Here is a 21,223-nt window from a genome sequence, read left to right as displayed (position 1 = left end):
TTTTATTAAAAAATTTATTCACATAATACTTATTTATGCAGTCTGAACCTGGGAAAACACATAACAGAATCAAGATTATATTGAGTTCTTTTCTTCCAAGAGTTTCCATTTGCAGCCACTCCCAAAGGCAACCTTCTGACTGGTCCAAGAGGTGTGTGCACTCTGTTCCAGCTGCTACATAATAAGTTAACTTCTTAATAAATTAGTTTCTTTTTCTTTTTTACTTAAGCGACATTTCCAGTTCATCAGATTCCAAAATACAAATGTGTGGTTTCTTCTACACCACTTGCCAAATCAGGCAAAGATAGATGACTGTAGTACTTCCTTCAAATATTTTGGTGCTTCAAAGCTAATTCTGTCTCTGTTACTGGTTGCACAGAAATGAGTCTTCATCAGCTTGAAAAGTTGTTTAATTTCATACTGGTATGCTGCTGCTTGTGTCAAGATAAATATGGAGACACCCAAGCTGCAAGAGGTTACCTTCACTAATTGTACTACTCCATTTTTCCCCTGGACACAACATAATTGCAACAGCTGATGCTGGAAGTGTCCAGGGAGTTTAACCTTAGTACCTGACCTGATCACACCTTCATGCCATGTTTCAAAAAGATTTTTGTAGCCAGTGACCCTCATGGTGGAAATCAACATCACCTGTAGAAACTCAAGATGATTAGCTGAGCCAGCTTGACAGAAACCATTGTATTTGTCAATCTTCTCTTTGTTGAAGTAGATAGCTTGCAACAGATAGGGATTGCCATTGCTTTTTAGGCCAGGTTGTAGTTTAGGCAACTGCCTTCAGACACTTACTGACAGGGACTAATTAGAAGAAAGAAAATGCATCCCCCTGCCATTTGTTACTCTGGAAGCAGGAAGTTGTAGCTTTTGCCAAAAAAAAAGGCTAACTGAAAAAGTCAGACTTTGCCTTTAAATTAGTTTCACATGGCTTCCAAGGCACCCAATCCAGGAAGTTTAATCTGATTAAGTCTCTGATAAAGTCTGTTGATTAATGCATAAGGATGCTACATGTCAAAGCTGACACATGGGATAAACTTCTACAAATTACTCTCCAATATGGTAGATGGGTATCATTTCCAGAAAAATCGGGCTTATCATTCAAAAAGTCACCTAAAATTTCCTGAAGCACTGTACAATTCCAGGCTAATGGTCAAAAAGCCAGTAGATAGTTCAGAAGAAGCAGCTTTCTGCCACTTGGAAAAGGTCTACTGGAAATGCTTTTAAGTTCTGCTCAGCCCAAAAAAATGACAGGATACTGTTAAGTATACTGTCTGGCACAGAACCTGCAACTACTTACAGAAGCAGTGACACACCAGTCAGAAAATATTCCATTGCTCAGTCTCTGGTGGTATCCATCTTTTAAATTAACTGCAAACTTTAGCAACAAACCCCATTGGTCTCGTCTCATGAAGGGGTGTCAATACAGAGAGAACATAATGAATCTCAATCATTCCTACTTTTTAGAATAATTATTTGGTTCAATTGCATCTGCTCCTTTAAAAAACCACAATGCTTATTCCCTAGCAGTAGAATACTGGCAAGAAAACAATGGTTTGCACCATAATCTTTGACCTTCATGGCTGGTTGAGTCTTTGCAGCATCATGCAGTCCTGAATCCTTTCAGCCTTGTGGATGAAGTATAGATTTAAATTAGCAATCTAAAATAGTCTTTCTTCTTAGGATTTTGGAATTAAAGGATTTTGCTTAATGCTGCTAACAATAACACAATCCTTCATGGAGCTCTTGAGAAAATTCCAGCCAAAAATGTGTGAGATGCATGAGGGTCAGGAGAAACAACAAGGGATGCCCCTTCAACAACTGATCTTGTCTTCATGATCTCTTTTTAGGTAGCCAGCAAGGAAGCATAGGCAGCCTATTCTTTACAACTATGAATTGGGTTATAATCTTGAAACCATATTTGGATTAGGTGAGGGGACTGTGGCTCTTCTCTGGAATCAGTCTGTCTTAATGCCTACTTCCAATTTCTTATTTAAGAAATCTAGGAGTGCTCTCAGTGTAACATCCACTGCCAGCAATGGACATACAAAACATGATATGGGGCTACCTGAAGGCAAGTTCCTTGTCTTCAGCAAAACCATCATGCCGCTGCTTTCTCCTTTAGTTCAGGAAGTCTGGCATTTCAGTTCCAGCCCATCCTGCCCACAGCCATGCAAAACCAATTGTGCTGTTTTCTTCTTGTTTTCTTAAAAATAGAGAGAAAATCTGCTCCAACACCTTGTGAAGCTACAAATGGGAAAGTGTCATCCTATCTTCTACCAGTACAATGTCTGGTCCAAACTGGTCTGTACATTGCTTTACTGTAGCCAAGATATTCAGGAGTCGCTGGTCCAGGGCATCCATATGAGGGGCAGACAGAACTGGTGAGATAGGATCATGTGACATGGCAGTTTTTAAGGCAGACTTCAGCACCCCATTCTTCAGGTAGTTCAGTCTGTTCCATGTGGAGACTCGAATACTGCAAAAGAAATGAGAGAATGTATGGCAAACCTAAGTTATGATTGCAGACTTCAGGATGAGGGACACAATCTACTTGGGCCTGTCCACAAGCTCATATCACAAGATGATAACACAGAACTATAAGCAAAGCTGCTCATATTTTGCACAAAACACTCCGAACAAACTAGTGTGTAGTGGGGGTTGGGGCGGTAGGAATGGGAAAATTTGGGTTCAGCCATGAAGCTTACTTTTCCGCCTAACCTCATAGGAACAAGAAGATAAAATCCTCCTTGGAGTAAAGGCAAAATACCAATGCAATAAATACAGAAGACCTACTCAGAAAATGAGTTGTGCAAATAATCTACATAAATATTTATTTTGAATAAAGTTGTTCAATTTGAAAGCTTTATTCTGAATTTCATAATTGCATAATGTGGACATTTAGTAAGGAGTGGTGTAGGGCATGAAGGAGGTGGTAAGTTAAAGCTGTAAGTACGAAAGACTGCGGGCCTCTCCTGCTGCAGCACAGACTGGAGGCTATGCAAAAAAATTAAAATAAAAGCAAGCTAGGAATCTTGTGCACTCTTGAGTTAGGGTATTGTTTAGAGGATTTTGTTGCTATTGTGAATACAATTTTTCTGTATCTTTATTTTTACACCTTAATATTTATGTGAAAATTGTTCGATTTGGTTGTTTACTTTTTGGGTGCGTTATATTTATTGCTTATTACTACTTTGGCTTCTAATTATGTAAAAAAAAATTATGTTGCGAGCTGCCTATAGTTTTAAGTCTGGAAAGACAGAATACAAATAAAATAATGATACTGCATACTAAAGTACTTCTCAGAAATTGATTTCCCTCCAAAGCCAAAAAACCTCAGACACGCCTGTTTAAAGTTCCTAAGCTTTGAGCCCACTCAGCCTACTAATTACTGCACTTCTTGCCTTCTTTCCCCCCTGCAGTTACTTCTTCACTTCTCTCATCTAAAGCCCAAGTTACATGTAATGCAGATGGCTCAGATGGAATCACAGAGCTTGACAACATGTGACTCTTGTCACATGAAAAGCAGCTACATGTAAGCCAGGCCCTGACTGCAAACAATTCTGAAGACTCCCTCAGTGACAGGAAGAAAAAGCTGGAGGGAGGTCATAGAGCTGCTCCATCCTGTCTTATCTCTCCGTTAGCAGCTAGTTGATCCTAGGGGTTCAGAGGAATAGCTTCTTTTGATGTGACAAGTTTAATGTGCAGCCAGCATCTCAGTCTCAAACCAAAGTTGCAGATCATCAAGACACTATATTAAGAGTCTGCAAAGCATGTGCATTTGTATTCATTATCCTAACCATTATCTTAATGCACTGAGGCAGCACTGGATTGTCAGACTTGCACACCCCCAGGATGTTTGGGACAGGGATTGCAAGGTGTATACAGCATAAAAGATCAATAACTTATTTGTCCTTTACTTACATGCAGCATTGATAAAGAGGTGCTAAAATGCTTCTCTCATCCAAGACAGGGTTCCCAAAGCTGAAAAACAAATGGATACAAATCCAGTTAAGTTGCTGGAAAATTCTACCCTACTCCACATCACAGAGTTAAGGACTTCAGCAGTCCCTGACATTTCAATTAACCCACAAACTAAAGGGAATCAGATGCATTAGTAATAGCAGGCTTACAAAATTTCTCTCTTGGGTTCCCTACCTTAAAAGCATGAGGGCAGCCTTCCCCAACCTGTTGCCCTCCAGACATTTTGGACTCCCATCAGCCTCAGCCAGCATAGCTAATGGTCAGGGAAAGTGAGAGGTGTGGCATCAAACCTCTGGAGGGAACTAGGCTGCATTAGGGAGAGCCCATAGTACAATCTTTCCTAACCTTATGGCTGTCATTTAGCTTGGAGAAATTTCACAGATGTTGACACATTTCCCACCTTTTGGCATTGTCAAGTAGAATTAGCATACTGGCCCCTTCATCATCCTGAAAGCTTTCATAATGGTGTCGATCAGCATTCCCAATCAAGTAATCAAAGATTGCTGTATCTATGATATCAAGGAGCCGTGGGCCTGAGTCGTAGGGTGAGGTCTTCTTTACAGCATCACAGTAGCTCTCATCATATTCCCACCTGCAAGCAGACATGGAGAAATCTTTGTGATTCATTTTAAATATAACCATGCATTGTCAGAGGCATTAAAGAGAGACTTCCATAATCTGAAAAATAGGGTCCAGACCAGGGGTAGGCAACCTAAGGCCCGGGGGCCCCGGATGTGGCCCAATTGCCTTCTCAATCTGGCCCGCAGGCGGTCCGGGAATCAGAGTGTTTTTACATGAGCAGAATGTGTCCTTTTATTTAAAATGCATCTCTGGGTTATTTGTGGGGCATAGGCGAGATGAGCGCCGCAACCCCAGAGTCGGTCACAACTGGACGTAATGGTTAGCGGTCCCTTTACCTTTAGGCATTCATTCATTATTTTTCCCCAAAATATAATCCGGCCCACCACATGGTCTGAGGGACAGTGGACCAGCCCATGGCTGAAAAAGGTTGCTGACCCCTGGTCCAGACCAATATAACTGCTAAGCTAGTCACACTGGCTCAGTGCCTACTTGGTGAATGTCCAGCTAGCTTTCAAGCCAATATTCTCCCACTATGGTGTGTGAGAAAATTGCCTTTAATTACCAGCTTGCCTTTTCTTCACAGATTCTTACTATATCTCCTCTTTTAGCCTAGGACAAATTGAGGACAAATTGTCTTATTTTGCCCAAGGCTTAGTGCATACCAAGATTTGGTTATTTCTGCAAGGTACAGTAATATTTGAGGAGAAACAGTAAGGAAAGTGAGAGAACATTACTGGGGATCACAAAGGAGAACTGAAATCTGTACTGTTACAGCAAACAGCAGGTGCTATCAATATGATTTTCAGCCATAACCCAAGCACGAGGGGCAGATAGAAGTGGATTTATTTATTTTTAATGGAAACAAGTCTCAGGAATCCAAATTACTGATGTAATCATGAAAGATGAACAAAACTAATCATAGTCAAAAGAGGAGTTTGATAAAGGGATGCTTGACAAATTCAAGCTTTGCAAATTCTGATGCACACTAACCTGATTTACATATTTCAGGCTAAAGTGGAAGTTGGATAACCACCATATTTCACACTTCCTGAATTTCCCAACATATTTTAAACTGTATTTTGGTAAAATAGGTTTAGAAATGCATTATTTTGAGAGAAAATACTTTAAGAAACACATGTTCAAATGCAAATTAAGAATTACCACAGATTAATTCTGAAATGGGATGGAGCAGAATTATGTATGAAAATGTACAAACATGGCAAGGCTGATTTGTCTTTGCCTAGTAGTGAACAACAACATGTGCTCTTATAAACACTGTTTACTTCACTTTCAGAAATTAGCCTAACTGTTGCAAACGAAACAAGTCTCAAAACGTGAGATTGTACACTATGCACATATACACAGACTACTGCTACCTAGTTATTTTAAGTTATAAGAACTTAAACTCTACCTATTCTTTGGGAAAGAAAACAGAGAGAACAAAATGGATTGTCACTTCCCATCATCTCTTAAAATCCTTCACATCTGTACTTCCAGCACCCTTCGTCCATTGCACAACATTCTCAGAATCCTTTATCCACCACATAACTTTAGGGGCTATACAGTGGTACCCCGCAAGACGAACACCTTGCGCAACAAAAACATCACAAAACGAAAGCGTTTTGCGATTTTTTTGAAGACTCGCAAAATGAAGCCGTCTATGGCCATGCTTTGCAAGACGAAGCAGCCTCGCAATTGAGAAGGGAAGCCGCTGCCGCTTACCTTTAGGACTCCGCCGGTGACGTCCACGGTCACCGCTTCTGCCTCCTGCGGCGGCGCGGCACTCATGGAGGCCTCCGCGGCTCTGGCCTTGCCCTCCTCGGCGGCCATGGCGGCTTCCGTGGCTCCTCCCCCGATCCGGCAGGAGCAGCAGCGGGGCTCGCCAGGCGACCCTTGGCGGGAACAGCGGCAGCGCCTGAAGGAGCGGAGGCTGCGGAGGGAGGAGACCCCTGGCCCTCCTCCTGCTTCCCCCTCCCCAGAGCCTTAAAGACTTCCGGCGGGTGAGTCGGCACATTTTTTGTTTTTTTGGCGCTTCTTTTTTCCCCATAGGAACGAATGAATTAAATTTCAATGCATTCCAATGGGAAACCGTGCTTCGCAAGACGAAATTATCGCAACATGAAACGACTCGTGGAACGAATTAATTTAGTCTTGCGAGGTACCACTGTAATCCATATACCATTCTTGAGGGCCTCAGCTGTAACAGAGTTTCAGGAAAACTGGCTGATACCCTCCTTTCCATCTACATTCCCTGGACTGAGCAATAGACGTGGCAAAGGAAAAAATATTTTGCTCTATACCTGGCCAGCTTGCCTTCCCTGTACGTTCTGCCCCATGGGTGTCGATGCTTCTGAAGGGGCCAAACGTCCGGCAGCCATAGCGTGACTGACCCCTCCATGATATCCCCTTCAGCACAGGCTGGTTCTGTTTCCCGGCAATAGTAGCACTTTCCATAGAAGCAAGTATTATTTCCTTGGAAGAAAGCAGAAGCAAAAACCCATCTCATGTCCAAGTTGATATAATAGTATTAAAATGTTTATAGATGTTTCAGAAGCTTTCTAGGATACCTTAAAATCTTTAAGTTTTAAAATTAACCCATTTCATTTGCTCAAGAGAAAACTCAGCTTCTCTCTCCTCCCTCACCCCAATGTGCTGAAAAAAGGTTTCAGGCAAACAGCAAGCTATCTTTCCACCTATGATTAACTAAAAGCCCAGCTGAATGAAAAAGCAGATACTTTCTTTGAAGTATGTAAATTAATGTATTTTTCTGACATATTTCCATAAACAAAGCCAGGGATCTCAAATTGTGTGACACCCCTCCTGATACTTGTTATAGCAGTTTCATTGCTTTTAAAATGAGGGTTTTTTTAAGAATGAATTGCTACTTCTAAATTATCTATTGACATTACCATTGAACAGTACTAACTCAATTAACAGAGAAAGAAGTGAAATAGCAAAAACTGCTTCTCAACAGAATATTGACTCATATAAGAATATTTCACACTAAACCATCTGTGAATCAAGTCCAGATAAAAGCTGTTTCCAATCCCCTGTGGTTAGGATACCAGGAGTGTGCTGTAAGCTGCCATGTTCCTTGCTCCCTTCTCTTTTTAGCACCAACTAAGGTGCAGTATTAGATTCTACCAATGTTCATAGTAATCATAGTGTTGGTGTCAAACCAGAATTTACAACCAGAGGTAACTTTAACACATTATCATAGTATTAATATCAATGCACACTGGAAGGGGAAGAATTTGTATATATGAGGGGAAGGAAACCCACAAACGTGCTGCACACTCATAATCTCCTAAGCACAAGAAATCAGGAATACTGTATCTGACTGAGCCTAAGGGGCTTGCAGAACATTAGGCCTGCTTTCTCAACAGCAATTAACTTCCACAAGCCCCTTGCTGGTTTTTTTTCCAATTTTATTTTAGAGGCCTTAATGAAATATACTTTGTCACCTACCTAATGTCAAGAACGTACTTAGCAGCTGTTCTGTGGCAACAGGTTTGATCTCTGTGCGGAGATTCACAAACCTACCAACCACTAGAGGGGCTCGTCGGAAACCTAAGATTCTGTTTGGAGAAGGAAAGTAAGAAGGAAGTGAGACAATATGGAACAATCCAGTCGCCTCCCAAATATCTAAGGGAAAAAAATTCACAAATTAAAAATTTAACAAAAGAGGCGACAATTTCAAGATAATGTCTCAGCTGCATTGAAACTTCCAAAATTGCATACGCACTTTTCACAGGTGGGTGGTGCTCAGTACGAAAAGCAGGGTTAGAGCAGAACAACAGTGGATTTGCTCTTAGGCTGTAAAAATGGTTTGAGCTTCAAAACAAATTGTTTAGCTGTTGGGACCAGGCGTGAAGTGGCTGTACACAGTGTTCTGCCCCCAAATACTGCTTTAAATAAAGTCCTCAAGTAAATAATGCTTGGATTCATTTGACATTTGTGAGAAGGACTGGACCAAAAATGTGAGTGGTGGGAAGGATCTTTCTTCAGAAAAAAATACTTTTCCTCCTCGAAGGTTTGTTTAGTACATTTGTATCCCACCCTTCATCCATAATGGAAGTCAAGCTGGCATATTTAAGGTTTCTAAGTGGTATTCCATTCAGGCACTGATCAGCTATGCTTCACTTCAGAGAAATGGCTGTATCATGTGACCTCAGAACATGCTCATGAATTTTATTGGTTCAGTGCAGCTTTACAATAAAGTCTACAAATGTTACCTTTCTACGTTAAAGGAACACACACACAAAAACCGCCTGATTGCTTGAATATACGGTACCTACATTAGTCATCTCAACCTTCAGTTTCCATGCCTAAGTCACCTGGAAGCAATGTTTACTTTCCACAGGCCTGCCTCATTTGCAGCAGTTTCGCCCTACAGAGAAACAGCTTGGACCTCACATTGAAAATGTAATTACGTAAGAAAACCATGATGGCCTGTTGCACTCAGATGACAATATAACTGAATTAGGTACAGAACAGGAAACTATTATTTCCTCACAATTTTTCAATTAAAAACAAAATTTCTATTCAGAGCTTAAAGGTGTGTATAGGTTTATTATCCATTTCCAAGAAGAGTGAATTCTAAATCAACATTTCTATACCTGTCTAGGTGAAAGGCTGCCACCTCTGCGTTGTGTCTGTCATACCCAGCATACGGCTCTCCTTCTACCACATAGTCTCTGGCATATCTAAAAATTGCAAGCAGACAATCTGAGTCATAATGCTAGGTAAAATCCAAGCAGATTGAGTTTCTGAATCAAGATGGCACATTACTTGAGACATGTTCCCTTGCAGCTGATCACATGGCCACACATGCAAGGAAGCTTTTAACTAGAGCTGTTACTGATTGACAGTGGACTTGCTGTATGGTCAACATTCCAGGCCAGGAAGACAAGAGCCGATTCTCACAGGCAATAGGATAGGAACTTCCTCGCAGCTTCTTCTTACTTAGCTCCGTAACACTGGAACAATATTGGGCATAGCCAATCAGAGGCTGGAAAAGGGAAGATGACACTAGCATGGTCATCTCAAATCCCACTTTCCCCATACACGTGCACTGTGGTGAAGAGGTCAATAATCAGCTATCCATTTCCCTGATCTGTCCTCACCCATCCATTGGAGAATGATAACCAGTACTCCCCATTTGGGAAACCCCAAAGCAAGTCATGGGTTGGGCAAGGGGAACACTCAATATATTTCATCCAGCCACTGTATGACCTTTTTACCTCTTGGGTTTGAAGACCACTTTCTGCCCACCTTCCAGTATGAGCAATGCCTTCAGCTGGGTTCCCTTATAGCCTACGTCTGCTTTGATTATCTTTTTTGTAGCCATAGCATGCATCACTGCCCCCAGTTCTGGCGTCTCCTCTGGGTACACTTCCCGTGGCACCACCCACTGGGCTGCAATCTCCCAGGGAGACTGCAGAGTGTGGTCAAGTCGTGGGTCCAGCTCCACCCGCAGGCTTGCCATCATACGATGAAAGGCACGCTGGTCCTCACGGTTAGCTGCTGAAGTGTCCAGGTTGTCTATGAGGAAAACCTTGGCAAAAATAAAGATGACAAGGAGGATTGCCAGAAGCACCACCCGTTGTTTCAACTTCATGATGACAAGCAGTCCTTCTCTCCTGATGCGTTCTTCCAAAGGTTACAGGAAGTCTCTCACAAAGCAAATTGAGAGACAGTGTACAAGTACCATCTTCGCTTCAGTTGACCAAATGTTGCCACTGCAGCTTCTGGTACACCTGTGAGTTATTAAAGAGAGTTGAATTTCACATCCTTAGGCATGATTTATACCTGCAGAACATATGCTGTGGATTTCTAGTACTTTCACTGTGTACATCAGCAGAAACAGCCAGTTTTCAAATCCACCATCTACTAAAAGGCTGATTTCTTCAGATTTTCAGGTAACAACCTGCTAGAACACTACTTGCTATACAATATGGAGAAATGAATGATACATGAATTCTCCTAATTTTAAAATTCAGAAACCACTAACAGTGACGTGAAAATGTGAGGAAAATTAATCTCCCCGTCATTTTGGGATGGAGCAAAGAGATAAGTATGTAGCATTCTAAATGAGAGAAAATGAGATATTCAATTTACTTAGGGAAGACTGGTGAAAGATTACTATTTTATTTTGTTGAACAATCCAAACTATGATAATCTTATCTGCCTAGATTCCCAGGACATTCTGCCCAACCAAGATGGTGTGGGATGTTTCTGAACTATGGAAATATTACCCTGCCCACTGTCAAAGATCCTTAGGACATTAAGGCTTTCTCAAACAACACAAGGGAATGTTTTAGCTACAAAAGCAAACAGAAAAGACTTGAGGACAGAAGAGAGACATTATTTGCCGCCTCTGGGAGGAGAGCTGTAGAGAAAGAACTTTTAAACTACTGATCAAGCATTTTACTTTCGGGGTACTAAAAAAACACCACCATCAACCCACAAAACTTTGATAGTTTGATGGAGCTCTTCCACACAAAAAGCAAAACAACTTAACCTAGAGAACAGTAGGACTGCTTTCCCCCTAAGTTTTCAGATTGAAATTTACACATTAGGCAGGATATCTTTTGCTCAACATTGGAGCAAATCATGTGAATATCAGGACTCTCTCTATTTTTCAACCAAGTTCTGGACACAAAGCACTGTTCACATGAAGCTGGAAAGAAAGCTCTGAAGGGCTGCTGCATTGAAATAAGAATAAAGATCCCAGAGTTCACCCATAAGCTTGAAAGCCCAAATGAACAAAGCTGAACAGATATTTTCAGCTCAGTGTTATTAGTGAGCAAAGTTACACTTCCACTTGTTATTATACAGATTGAAGGATACTCCTACTTCTTATTAACACTTAATTTGAAAACTAAGCCAGTCAGTTGAAAAAACGCTTGTGCATCTGAGAGCAAACACAGCAGTTTCAGGAATTATATGCAATGTGTCCAAAGACCCAAGGGAGGTGGTGACATTAGTCATTCCAAAATGAACCTTGAGAAGAAATATTGCGCAGTTTGTCGATCTAAGAACAGGTTACACGGCTTTCCCACAAAACATCTTTTACCAGACACTGCAGACAAGAGCTGGCAGTCTACTGCTGTGCAGGAATATGATTGTGCCATCTTTTACCAGCCTGATTCACCCAATTAGTAGTGTTTTCTGTTTTAAAGTCTTCAACCTTTACTGACTCTCTTCCCTCCCCACTGCCACTAATGGCGAAATTCAGGTTGTAAACTCCTTACAGCACCGCCTTGCTTATTTCTTACACTTCAGACCACAGGCAGCTGATAAGGCTAGATAATTATATTTAAACTACCAATGTCTGAGGGCAAAATAAGATGCAATGGACAACTAAGAGGCACGGGAATGGGAAACAAGGGTCTCTTGTTTGAAACAGGAAAATGAAAATTGCTGGACCTTTTCAAGTTGAATACCACTGTACAAGCACCACATTTTTTGTAGGGCTCCCAAGGGCATTTTATAATGAAGTTGTTAGTCTTGGTTCTGTGGCATCTTTCAACTAAAATTCCACCTCTTTTAAATAAAACCATATTCAGTTTTGGGCAGGTTCTTCTTAGTTAATCTCATACACATTAAAGAGATTCAAACCATGCAGACTTTTACCACTCACCAGGATGGTAATGCAAGATATGCCATCTTCCCATACAAGGGAAATGGCAGCAACAGCATAGCCCAGTCTCCTAAGTTTAGGAAGAGATAAAATTCTCTCTCCCATGGTTCAGCAACCATGAACAAAAGTAACTCTTCCAAAAGAATGAATGAGTACAATACAGGGGGGGGGATGCTACCTAGCACTGGTCTCTTATTTCTAAACCTATCTAATTTCCAGACAAGTTACTGAAGGATCTAAAATAACAATGCTTGTATAGATGAGATCTATGCTAAAATTTAGAGGAGGGGAAATCCACATTCATTTCAAACAATCTGCACTAAACTTTCAGTACAAAAAGGCTGCTTAAGCCAGGGGAAGAGGAAGCATGCTGGATCTGATGAGACTGAAATTCAAGAGGAAAGAATAAAAATTTAATAAAAATAGATGTCGCTGCGTGGAAAGGGATAGGCTTTTCAGTCAGTCTTCAGTGCTTCTGTTCACCTGAACTCTCTACGTGACATGTACTTCTTGATAACCCTGTATAAAACAGTGACTGAAGAAGGCCAGACTGTGTGACTGGAGGTGCAATCAGGAGAATATGTAGACAGAAATGTTTCTTTCTATTAGAAAATATGTGGGCCCAAAATTAGTCGTTGCCGTTTCAATGGTGCAAAGATTTCTAACATTTCTCTGTAGCATTCTCACATCTTTACAGCAGTTCATGCCAAAATATTTAATCTTGCTCCCTAGAGCGGCAGGAACTCTGTGGGATTTGAAAAGGGAATTAACAATAGGCTGCTTCCGGTAATGTACAGACATCGCACCTCATTACACTTGACCCAGAAATATTGGTGCCAAAAAGCTTCTGCCAAAGAACAGAAATACAGTACAATTATAAGAGCGTTTTCAAAATTGGTTTTTGAGCAATCAAAAATGTCCCACATCTACCGTATGTCTTATGCCCATGTATTTAAAATTTGCTTCAGTAGGTGCAAGTGGGCAGCAACCGGACAGAGGACCTTCTCAGCTGAGGTACCTGCCTGTGAAGCTTAAGTGACATTTAGGTTATTATCCCTTAAGTGATTATTATTATTTCTGTGAGCAGGTCGACGCTTTAAATTCGGTTTCCAGTTTATTAAGTTTTTCACCGTTTTATCGGCTTTTCTGTTTAGTTTTATACAAATCATACTCTCTGGCGTGCAAGCGTATTTTAAGCCCTCTCTGCTCAGTTTCTGAGAAAAGGGGGGGGGGGAACCCGGCTCCCACAGCCATATTCTTTCTAAAAGCAAATGCTTTCCAGTTAACACACTTTTAAATCATACTCCGAGGAAGCATGCGCTCGGCACATGCTCAGGGGACATGTTCCCCCCCCTCCTTTTTTCGTTCCACACCCGGCGATGGTTTCCAGCTCCGGCGCGGAGAAGCGAAGCCAACAAGTGCGGAGCCCCCTACGCCCCCCCCACTTCTCCTCAAAGGTGCCTCCGGCAGCGGGGGCGAGCTAACTGAGCCCCTCTACCTACGAGGGCGACGAGGCGCTTGAGACATTCCAGCCCTTTCCGCCCCCCCCCCCATTCCTGCCACATGGATGGGTCTATGGGTCCCTCCAGGGAAGGAGGGCGCGAAGGGAGCTGAGGGGAGGGAGGGGGAGGGCGCCGGGCCCGGCGGACCGCTCCTCTCCACCGCGCGCGCCCTTCTCAGAGCCCGCTCTCCTACTCACCCGCCAACAGGCGCCCGCGCGCCATTCCCGCTCACTGGGCCGGCCGGCGCTGCTGCCGGCGCCGCCAACGACCCTCTTCGGAGGCGCGCCCCCCATACGCACGCACAACATGGTCTCGCCCAAATCGCCCTCCCTCCACCCCGCCCCCGCGCGCACCCGTCGGCCAATGGAAGCGTCCGGAGAGACCACGCTCCTCCCCGGACGAAGACCAATCGCACGCTTACTCTCGCGCCTTAAGGCGTAAAAGGCGTCGCGAGAGCGTAGGGTCTCTTAAAGAAATCGCGGCGTCGCCTGTTTAACGCGAACGAGTGAGCGTGTGAGTCGTTTCTGTTCAACCAATAGAAAGCTGCGCTATGTGACGTTCCTTTTTCCCCGCCCCTCCCTTCTGCACGTACATGTGCGTTGGCAAGGGGGCGAGGATCTCGCTGACTTGCTCTTTAACTCTCTCCTGCCCGTATAAGAATAAGGCTCCCTGAGGTTAAGAGTCTCGTGCAATAATACCAACCGAGTTGTCGCAAGCTCATCTTCTGGCTGTGCCTGTATTCATAAGGAATATCGCTGCCACACTATTTTGAGCCCTAATCAAGGCTAACTACTTCCCCGAACACCATTCCCCCCAAAATTGCTAACTTCAATTTTCAAAAACAGGTGTTTTGTAGGAAAAAAATGAAAAGCACCAAACTTGAAACTGCTGGATTTATTTTTAGATTGCAAGAGTAAGTAACGCAACAAACACAAAAGAGGAACGTTTCAGCACAGAGATCATTTTGAACAACCTTGTCATATACATTTAAAAACAGTTCTAATGCATTAATTACTTCAAAAAAGAGAGATAAAATTCTTCAAAATATAAAAGTGAAATCTTATCAAACAACAAAACGACTCTGTATAAAACTGTGTCACTCAAAAGTCAGTATGGTGCCCCTCTAAAGTCTGCACCCTGGGTGGCTGCATAGTTGGCCTCTGAAAGCTGCAAGTTCCCAGGAAATATGCCCCATTGAAAACAGCTGCATTTAGTTCTCACTAAACCCATACATAGCTCAAGATTCAAGTTGGGTGCCTCCTGTTCTTGCAAGGAATGCTTACCTTTTATCTGCCCTGTCCGCCCATTCAGTGAGGTTAAAAGAGCAGTGAAAGGGTGGATCTGAATCACTCCAACCAGAGGCAAAGGCAGTTCTAATCAACCTCAGGAAAAGCTATAATGCAAGAATACAACACACCTACTTAAACAAATAGTGAGTAATGTGTACTGGGGCTGAACAAGTGTCTCTACAAAGTACACACTAGGAAGAGAAAAGGCTAAAAGTTAACATTCCATATGCAAACAGGTTTAACTGCACAATGGGAGACAGAGGGGGCGGGGAGGATGCTGTTAAAATCAAAGCCAGAGATCTATGGATCATAAACGGACGGTTGTAAAGAACTGTCATGTACTTTCATTGTTTGTCTTAATTTAGTTAAGCCAAGTTTATTTTCAGCATACACTGCACTCATATAAATTTGCAGTTGATACCGTATTATCCTATAAACACTTACCTAAGGGCGAATACCGTTGAACTCAACAAGGCTTACTTCTGAGTAGACATGTACACGATTGCACTGTAATACTGCTGTCTGTGTTATTTTCATCCCATTTTTATATGAGGAGATAATAAAAAGAATTACAAGTGTGAGTAAAAGTTAATACTTAAAATTCAGGATCGCTTAAAACCTGGTACAGAAACAGACTAGACTAGAATCCCACAGCTGTCTGTTTACAGGTCAATATAGCACAGTGGTTTTCCAACTTTCTATTTTTAGATGTTTTCCCATTTTAATATATATTTTTGTAAAACAACAACAACCACCTTTCTACATCAACATTCCTGCTGCAGAATTGCTGTGTGTTGGATCCAGGAGAGTGTTGTAAGGCGCACACACACTCAGCTCATAGGCAACATTGACCAGTCTTGCTGGGCCTGTGTGACAAACACAATCTTACACACATTCACTCAGAAATAACTCCAACTGTATTCAAGTTTATCTGGGTTTCTGCCTCAGCCTACTAGACCTCATGCAGCAGCCCACTACAATAGCACATTGCAGGGAAGGACTGATCCTGGGCAGCTTTTAAGGCAAACCTGTCCAATCTTCTCAGTAAGAAATCCCTAAGGTTAAGGTCTGGAGATCTTAACAATTTTTTCTTAATAATAATTATAGAGCGAGAGGAAACATTATGGGTCTGGTCGTCTTTGAAGTAACGCTCCATAACTGTTAAACTTTTTGAATGAGAGGAGTAGCCATTACTGTTCCTTCGACCCAGCAATCTATGCTGCAACCTGAAATTTGTTTAGCGCTTTGCAAAGGCTAACCAAATTCCTGTGCACAACTCTTGCATTTGATCATTTTAATAAGCTGCAGACTTCATTCCGTTTTGTTTTTTTTATCCCGTGACCCCACTTGTTTCATTATCATCTAGTTTGAAGAATTCTAGACAGCTCAGAAAGCTTGCTCACAGGTTTTTGACATTTTTGCTGATCGTGATAAAGGCATGCTTACTGTACTGTCGTTTTTGTAACCACCAACACCCTGCCCTAATGAGCCAACCTCTGATTTGCATGTGTACCCTGGAGGCTTTACTGTGAAATTACTTTAGAGTGAAATTAACTCCATACATACATGGGTGGTGCTGTGGTCACTGAGCCTCTTGGGCTTGACGATCAGAAGGTCAGCGGTTCAAATCCCCGCAAGGGAGTGGTTGCTCTGTCCCGCTCCTCCCAACCTAGCAGTTTGAAAGCACACGAGATAAATAGGTTCTGCTGTGGTGGGAAGGTAAATGGCGTTTCCCTGCACTCTGGCTTCCGTCACAGTGTCCCGTTGCACCAGAAGCGGTTTAGTCATGCTGGCCTGGAAAGCTGTTTGTGGACAAACGCCGGCTTCTTCGGCCTGAAACAAGATGAGCGCCGCAACCCCATAGTCACCTTTGACTGGACTTTACCCCCCCCTTTTTACATTCTCTGAAGAGCACTCTTGCACATTATTTCATTCACCTTACTACTTTAAAATCGTAAAGCGCCTTCAGTGCCTAGGCAGAAGGGCGGCATGTAGATGCAAAGAATTAATAAGAACACATGCTCCAAGACTAAAACCAAAAACTGAAAGCAGTCTTAAATGCAAAGCCCCAGTAGGCCTGAACACAGATTAAGACCCAGACAACAACTCCCTATAAGTTACGGACTTTCCCCCAACAAACTTGTCTGAGTCCAATTTATAGTAAGACTGTTTTGGTTCTGTTATAACAACCGAAAGGGTTGTAGAGTTGGAAGGGACCCTGAGGGTCATCTATTCCAACCCTCTGCAATGCAGGAATCTCAACTACAGTACAGCATCCATGGCAGATAGCCATCCAATCTCTGGGGGGAAAACACCACCACCTGCAATGAAGGAGAGCCCACTGCTTTCTGAGGGAGCCTGTTCCACTATTGAACAGTTCCTTCCTGATGTTTAGGCAGAATCTCCTTTCTTGTAACTTGAATCCATTGATTTGGGTCTTACCTTCCAGAGCAGGAGAAAACAAGCTTGCTTCGAAACTAGAACCAGTGTCTGCGCACCAAAAAAAGAAAGAAAAGGTATGCACCACAGGCAGTGAAGGGTCTGCCATTCCCGCTTCAGCACTAGAAATGATTGAGCAAACAAACAAATAATTAAACGAATGAATGAAAATCTTTTTTTCCAGGGAAGAGGAGGGATCTAGAACATTGGGCTTTGCATTGTTAAGCCATTGTTGCAGTATCAGTTTCCCTCAGCAGATGGCTCTGTAGGGTCACTCTTGACTTCCAGCTGTCATTCAAGGTAGAACAGGTAAAACCGAGCTTTGCCAAGGCATGTATCTGCTTGTGCCTCTCTCCCTCTCGGTGTTCCTTAGTAAATCCAACAGGGTTCAGTAGAACTTATTCCCAAGTTAAAGGTAAAGGTAAAGGGACCCCTGACCATTAGGTCCAGTCGTGGACAAAAGAGGACAAGGCTCCTGAACCTTTAATAGTTGTGCAGAAGACGTCAGAGGGATTGAAAGCTGCTGCTGCTGACATTTCCTTTTCTACGCAACTATTGAAGATGCAAAAGCCCTCTTTTGCACCTGACTATTCTATCCCAATTAAGTGGGTACAGCAATGCAGCCTCCTTTCAAAACCTGAAAAAGGTGTTTCTTTTTACGTTTCGTTTTGTCTTTCTACAGCTATCCAATTACAAAACCACAGCAGCCACAGCAGCAGAACATAGCATGGAAAATGACTACAAACCATTCCGAGACATTTGTCCTCTGGTAAAAGTTAATATAGACCTTGTCGCCATGATTCAACTTGACAGCACGAAGCCCTGGTCTGACTGCTAACTGCCTCTCTCTTTGCCAAGACTTAAGGCGTATCCTGCTTGTGACATCACACAGGACACAAGAATGTCATAATTGCATGCAGCCTCGCCTTATCGCCATGCCTACAACAGTGACCAGTAAACCTCTGCAACTAGAGAAACATCAGCCTGACTTTGCAGCAAGTCTGAAGTTTAATTTTGCAACCCAAAAGCCCACTCCCAGCTTTAAAAGGAACAAACCTTGTGTGTATTAGTAAATAGCATTGCTTTTTGTTCTTGAATGAATACCTTGATCTGAAGAGTTCTCTCTAGTCTGTCTGGTTGTGTCAGTTCCTTTATTTTAAGGGGATATTCCTTTAAAAAAAAACCACAGTCATAAAATGTATTTTCTTTGGCAGCACAATCTGGAATACCTGCAGCGGTTGTTGGCATCTGTCTGTCTCAGTGATAAGGAAGAAAAGAGCACGAGAGCATGGCCAGAGTGTCTTACCACCACCATCAACTGCAGCCTGTCTCCAAACCAGGATTCTGGGGAAGATTTTAGGGGGAGATGGGGGGGGGGCTAAGGAAAAGCACTGGCAAAATTCAAACACCACCCCACGCATCTCTATAACCTCTTTTGGACCCCAAGTTGTGAAGGTGTGTCCTAAGGTGAGGATTGCCCTCTCATCACCAAAATTAAGCTAACAATTGAACTTCAATCCTCACAATGCTCTCCCATCTCCTTTGCTGCCCTCCACCTCAGAGGGTTTCTGCCTGCAACAAGGGAGACTCTAAACACATCAGTCTACACATTGTCCCCTGCCTCTCCTTGCACTCAGATCCTTTGCTCTCAAAGTCTTCTGCGTTAAAGCAATATTTCTGTGGCCTAGAAAGTGACAGTAGATTGTTCAAATAACACAGGAAGCTGCATTACTGTATAGTGAATTAGACCGTTTATCTCAATAATGTCTGCACTGACAGGCAGTGACTTTCCAGGTTTTTTGGGAAAGATACCATGGTGGAGCATTTGCTTTGCATGTAGAATGTCCTTGGCACCTCTAGCTAGGGCTAGGAATGTCCCCTGCCCAGAACCTGGGAGTGTTGCTGCCACTCAGTGTATACAGTATTGAGATAGATGAGGCATCTTCCTAAATTCCGTCACAATCACTAGGCAAGGTAAGAGAAACTCAGATTATGTCCAGATGATCAACAAAAGTCAGAGAAACATAGCCCCCATCTTCCTCCCATATGAAAAACTTCAGCCTGCTCCGCTTAAGGGCTTGACAGGATTTTGGGGTTTGCCAGGTAACAGCTGAGCTATGAAGATAAAAGCAGGAAAGAGAGCAAAAACAATTGAATCACTGGAGATTGATATTGGATTGTTGAATGGTAATGTCATAATCCTGTCAGGCAACAGGGAACATGGTCAGTCTCTCTCTGGAAGTGCAGTTTTCAGCTAAATTTAAAGTACATTTTAATGAAAACTATAATTGCTAGAGCACTCTCCCCCACCCACTTTTAGCTATTGACCAAACAGCTATTTACAACACTGAATTCTAAAATTTAGAGGAAATTTAGGGGATGCAGGACTAGATGGGGGCATTGGTTTGGTCCTGCAGAGCTCTCCTTAACATTCATTTACATTAATCAGGTGATGCTTTTAAGGCAACATCTCACCTGATGCTTTTGCAGCTCTCCATTATTCAATGTGTCAGCATTTATTTCTATCACTCTGGTGTTTTGTGCTTTTTGTGGTCATTTATACCTGTCCATGTGCTCCCTTGACTTTATCTAAAGGATTCTTGTTGTAGGGGACATTCCCCAAGGTACCTTCCACCTAGCCAAGTCACCAAAACTTTAATGGGGAATTGAAAACAGTTGGCATCTTATTGAAATGGATCCCCGCTCTGTATATTTTCATTAAGCCCAGACATGAAGAAATTGCGCCACAACAGGTTCTATGCAAATCTAAACAGGATATATACATGGCTTTAGACAAAAGCATTGACGTGGCGGCAGACTAAGCAAAACCCCTGCCAAATTACAAATCTACACCCTTAAAGGCTACAGTCTTTAGTCTTCTGAAGTTTAAAATCTGATTGCATCCAGATAAAAAGCCACCAGCCTTCGCGTGGCTGAATAAACAGACCTGTTCATCAAATAAAAAATACGGTTAAAGGCCCAGCCGCTCATGCCTTGGAAGCAACTAGATTAAATTACTGTTTCTATGGCTGTATACACAGCATCCATTTAAAGCAGCACTAACTGAAACAATCCCAGGAACCTGGCATTCCACTTCCTAGGGGTGGAGGTATCTTCCACCCCCACAGTAGGGCTGGTAAGAGGGGGCACAAGAGAGGAAGGCGCACTGTGCTGGTCTCCACAGTCTCCTCACAACGATGCAACATGGCACATGACATCACACACATACACAACATGCGCTGCCCCCTCAATCTTAGGCAGAAGATGGTGCCTCTGCCCGGAGCTGTAGTTTACCCCTCAAAGAGCTACAATTCCAAGCCCAGGATTATTTGGGGAGATTTGGGAGGTCTGGGTTCAAATTCCAGATTAACAAAACGCCCTAGACAAACGTCCCATACCATCTTAACTTGATTGATTTCTCATCGGTACAAACCAGCTCTTTATTTTATCTATGCAATCATACCTATAAGATTCCTAACCCCACTGTGCCCCGCAGTCTACGGCAGACGTGATCTCTGCTTTTACGACACCTTCTTTATGGTGTGCTTATGAGAACATCGCAGATTGAATGATTTCCCCACCTGTCTTAAAGAACAGCATCTGATTATTCTCTTGCTGATTGCCTCATTAACCATAGCAAAATCCTAGAGAGATTCTTGTGGTGCCGCCTTAACCTATTGGTACCACGAAGTGTGTCTTGTCACCTTCAGGGAAAAGTTGACCCAGAAAAAAGAGCTCTCCATAGCATTTTTAAATCTGAAAAATATATT

At 42.6% G+C, this 21,223-nt stretch overlaps 1 protein-coding gene across 7 annotated transcripts; it reads right to left on the bottom strand.

Moving 5' to 3' along the window:
- FAM20B (FAM20B glycosaminoglycan xylosylkinase) lies at positions 1–18,551 on the bottom strand. Of its 7 annotated transcripts, none has more exons than XM_060276612.1 (10): positions 16,581–18,551; positions 15,459–15,536; positions 15,009–15,118; positions 9,822–10,337; positions 9,198–9,284; positions 8,047–8,156; positions 6,879–7,050; positions 4,397–4,588; positions 3,937–3,996; positions 1–2,491 (listed from the first exon to the last, which is right to left on the bottom strand). In XM_060276612.1, exons 4-10 carry the CDS (start codon positions 10,196–10,198, stop codon positions 2,260–2,262), a joined length of 1,230 nt encoding a protein of 409 aa, XP_060132595.1. In that variant the 5' UTR covers positions 10,199–10,337; positions 15,009–15,118; positions 15,459–15,536; positions 16,581–18,551; the 3' UTR covers positions 1–2,259. The 7 variants fall into 7 exon arrangements, with proteins under 7 accessions (XP_060132595.1, XP_060132596.1, XP_034979372.1 ...); XM_060276613.1 differs by having other exon boundaries at positions 15,009–16,847; positions 17,457–17,504; positions 18,200–18,551; XM_035123481.2 differs by having other exon boundaries at positions 15,459–18,551.
- Between the last annotated feature and the right edge of the window lie 2,672 nt (positions 18,552–21,223).

This window comes from Zootoca vivipara, chromosome 7 (assembly GCF_963506605.1).
Source record: "Zootoca vivipara chromosome 7, rZooViv1.1, whole genome shotgun sequence".
Taxonomy (NCBI): domain Eukaryota; kingdom Metazoa; phylum Chordata; class Lepidosauria; order Squamata; family Lacertidae; genus Zootoca; species Zootoca vivipara.
The sequence above is the reverse complement of the archived record's forward strand: the minus strand, read 5'-3'. Positions and strand labels throughout refer to the sequence as shown.